Source organism: Fragaria vesca, linkage group LG3 (genome assembly GCF_000184155.1).
Source record: "Fragaria vesca subsp. vesca linkage group LG3, FraVesHawaii_1.0, whole genome shotgun sequence".
Taxonomy (NCBI): Eukaryota; Viridiplantae; Streptophyta; class Magnoliopsida; order Rosales; family Rosaceae; genus Fragaria; species Fragaria vesca.
The window spans coordinates 19,110,054-19,112,225 of NC_020493.1; the positions used below are offsets into that span (position 1 = coordinate 19,110,054).

Sequence of the window (2,172 nt, forward strand, 5' to 3'; positions counted from 1 at the left end):
TTTCTTTTTCTTCGGCCATACAATAAACATAAAATGGAATTTCGTTCAAAACCTTGTGTCTTTATTGGATATTCTCTTAATCATCAGGGGTACAAGTGTTTAGATAGGTCATCTGGTCGTATATATTTATCGCGTCATGTTGTCTTTGATGAAAAGGTTTTCCCGTTCAGCAAGACCATTGCTTCTCCGCTCAACTCCACGGTTGCAGATTCTCCACTAATTCTTGACACCATATCGTCCCCCACTCTCTCACCTTCTCCATCAGTACTTCCATCTACTCCTCTACCACATCCAACCCCTCCACCTACTCCATCTAGTCCTTTATCAAGTTCCCCTCCTACGTCTAATCCGTCATCCTCACCCCTCTCTACCCCACCATCTCCCTCTGTTCCTCCCCCACCTATATCCCAACAATCTACTGTTCTCTCTACTTTTCTTGATCGTAATCAAAATTCCCCATCACCACTTCAGATTTCTTCTCCTCCTATGAACCCGCAGTAAACTTCACAAACCTAATCCCAAGTATGCTATGGTTACATCAGTTGTGCCTACCATTATTGAGCCTACATGCTTCAGTCAAGCTATCAAGCAAGTTGAATGGCGTGAAGCCATGGCTACTGAGTTTAATGCACTCCAAGTCAGTGGTACGTGGTCTCTTGTTCCTCCTAAAGCATCAATGAATGTTTTGCCTAACAAATGGGTGTTTTGTATTAAGCGAAAATCGGATGGTTCCATAGAATGGTACAAGGCTCGGCTAGTTGCTAATGGATTTCATCAACAAGAAGGAATTGATTATGCCAAGACGTTTAGTCCAGTGGTTAAACACACTACTATTCGTACTGTTATTGCTTTGGCTACTCATTTTAATTGGCCTATTCGGCAGCTTGATGTTCAAAATGCCTTTTTGCATGGATATATTTCTGAAGAAGTCTACATGCGACAACTAGCAGGTTTCATTGATAATCAATTCCCACATTATGTCTGCAAGCTCAATCGTTCTTTATATGGATTAAAACAAGCTCCCCGAGCTTGGTTTCAATGCTTTTCAGACTACTTATTGGAGCTTGGCTTTACTAAATCATTGGCAGATTACTCTCTGTTTACATATCATCGTAATGGTGTCTTTATCATTTTGTTGATTTATGTTGATGACATCTTGATCACAGGGAATTCTCCTATTTGTGTTACTAAGCTTATCTCACAGTTGGGGTCAATTGTTTTCTATGAAAGACTTGGGACCTCATGGCACTCCAGTTTTCTATGAAAGACTTGCACTACTTTTTGGGAATAGAAGTGGTACCTCATGGCACTCAAGTTCATCTGACTCAAAGCAAGTATGCTGTTGACTTACTTCGCAAGACCAAGTTTCAAGATGTTAAGCCACTTTCCTCTCCTGCTGCTCATGGAAAACGTCTAAGTGTTAATGATGGTGATGTTCTTGTTGATCCGTCTGAGTACCGCAGTGTAGTTGGAGCTCTTCAATACTTGACCGTAACTCGTCATGATCTTGCATTTGCTGTTAACCAAGTCTACCAATATATGCATCGTCCTACAACTTCTCATTGGATGGCAGTCAAGAGAATTCTGCGTTTTGTGAAGTCTACTTATGATCATGGTTTGGTCTATTCTCCCGGTAATTTACAATTGCAAGCATTCTCTGATGCGGATTGTGCCGGTGAACCAGATGAGCGTCATTATACTGGCGGTTATTGCATTGCCTTGGAAATAATTGTTTGGGCCCAATTTATATTGGTTATCTTATAAGTAAGTTAGCCCATGGATCGATACCAGCGGTCCAAATATCTTTATTTCTTTCCTTGTTACATTGGGTAATTACTGACAGAAGATTTACAGGATATCTTAAGGAAATGTTGTCAGATGGCTCAGTTAGGAAAGTATTTTTTCTGGTTCAATTGGAGATTCGATCGCCTTGGTGTGCAAGTCATTCGCGAACCCTAGCCGCACAATTCTCTATATAAGGAGGTGAAAGCGAATGAGAACGCACCCCCCCCCCCCCCCCCCCGCCGCGACAATTCAACAAAACTGCATCACTGCAGATTGGACGCCTCCCCGGGAGCACCCAATCTACTAAATAGCCTCTCCATGGAGCACCACCAAAGCCTCATCGCGAGCAATTCTCGCTTCACTCACCAGCCTCATCACGAGCAAAAA

The 2,172-nt window shown here is 42.3% G+C and overlaps 1 protein-coding gene across 1 annotated transcript; it reads left to right on the forward strand.

Annotated features, from left to right (window-relative positions):
- The first annotated feature begins 529 nt into the window (after window positions 1-529).
- LOC101312041 (uncharacterized mitochondrial protein AtMg00810-like) lies at window positions 530-1,764 on the forward strand. The gene is made up of 2 exons (XM_004295931.1): window positions 530-950; window positions 1,292-1,764. Exons 1-2 carry the CDS (start codon window positions 530-532, stop codon window positions 1,762-1,764), a joined length of 894 nt encoding a protein of 297 aa, XP_004295979.1.
- The last annotated feature ends 408 nt before the right edge of the window (window positions 1,765-2,172 follow it).

Bases quoted from the DNA above. Each gene is read 5' to 3' on its own strand.
- LOC101312041 (XM_004295931.1), top strand. From the start codon at position 530: ATGGTTACATCAGTTGTGCCTACCATTATTGAGCCTACATGCTTCAGT. The intron at 951-1,291 runs GTTTCATTGATA...TTTTGGGAATAG, and splicing joins CTACATGCGACAACTAGCAG to AAGTGGTACCTCATGGCACT.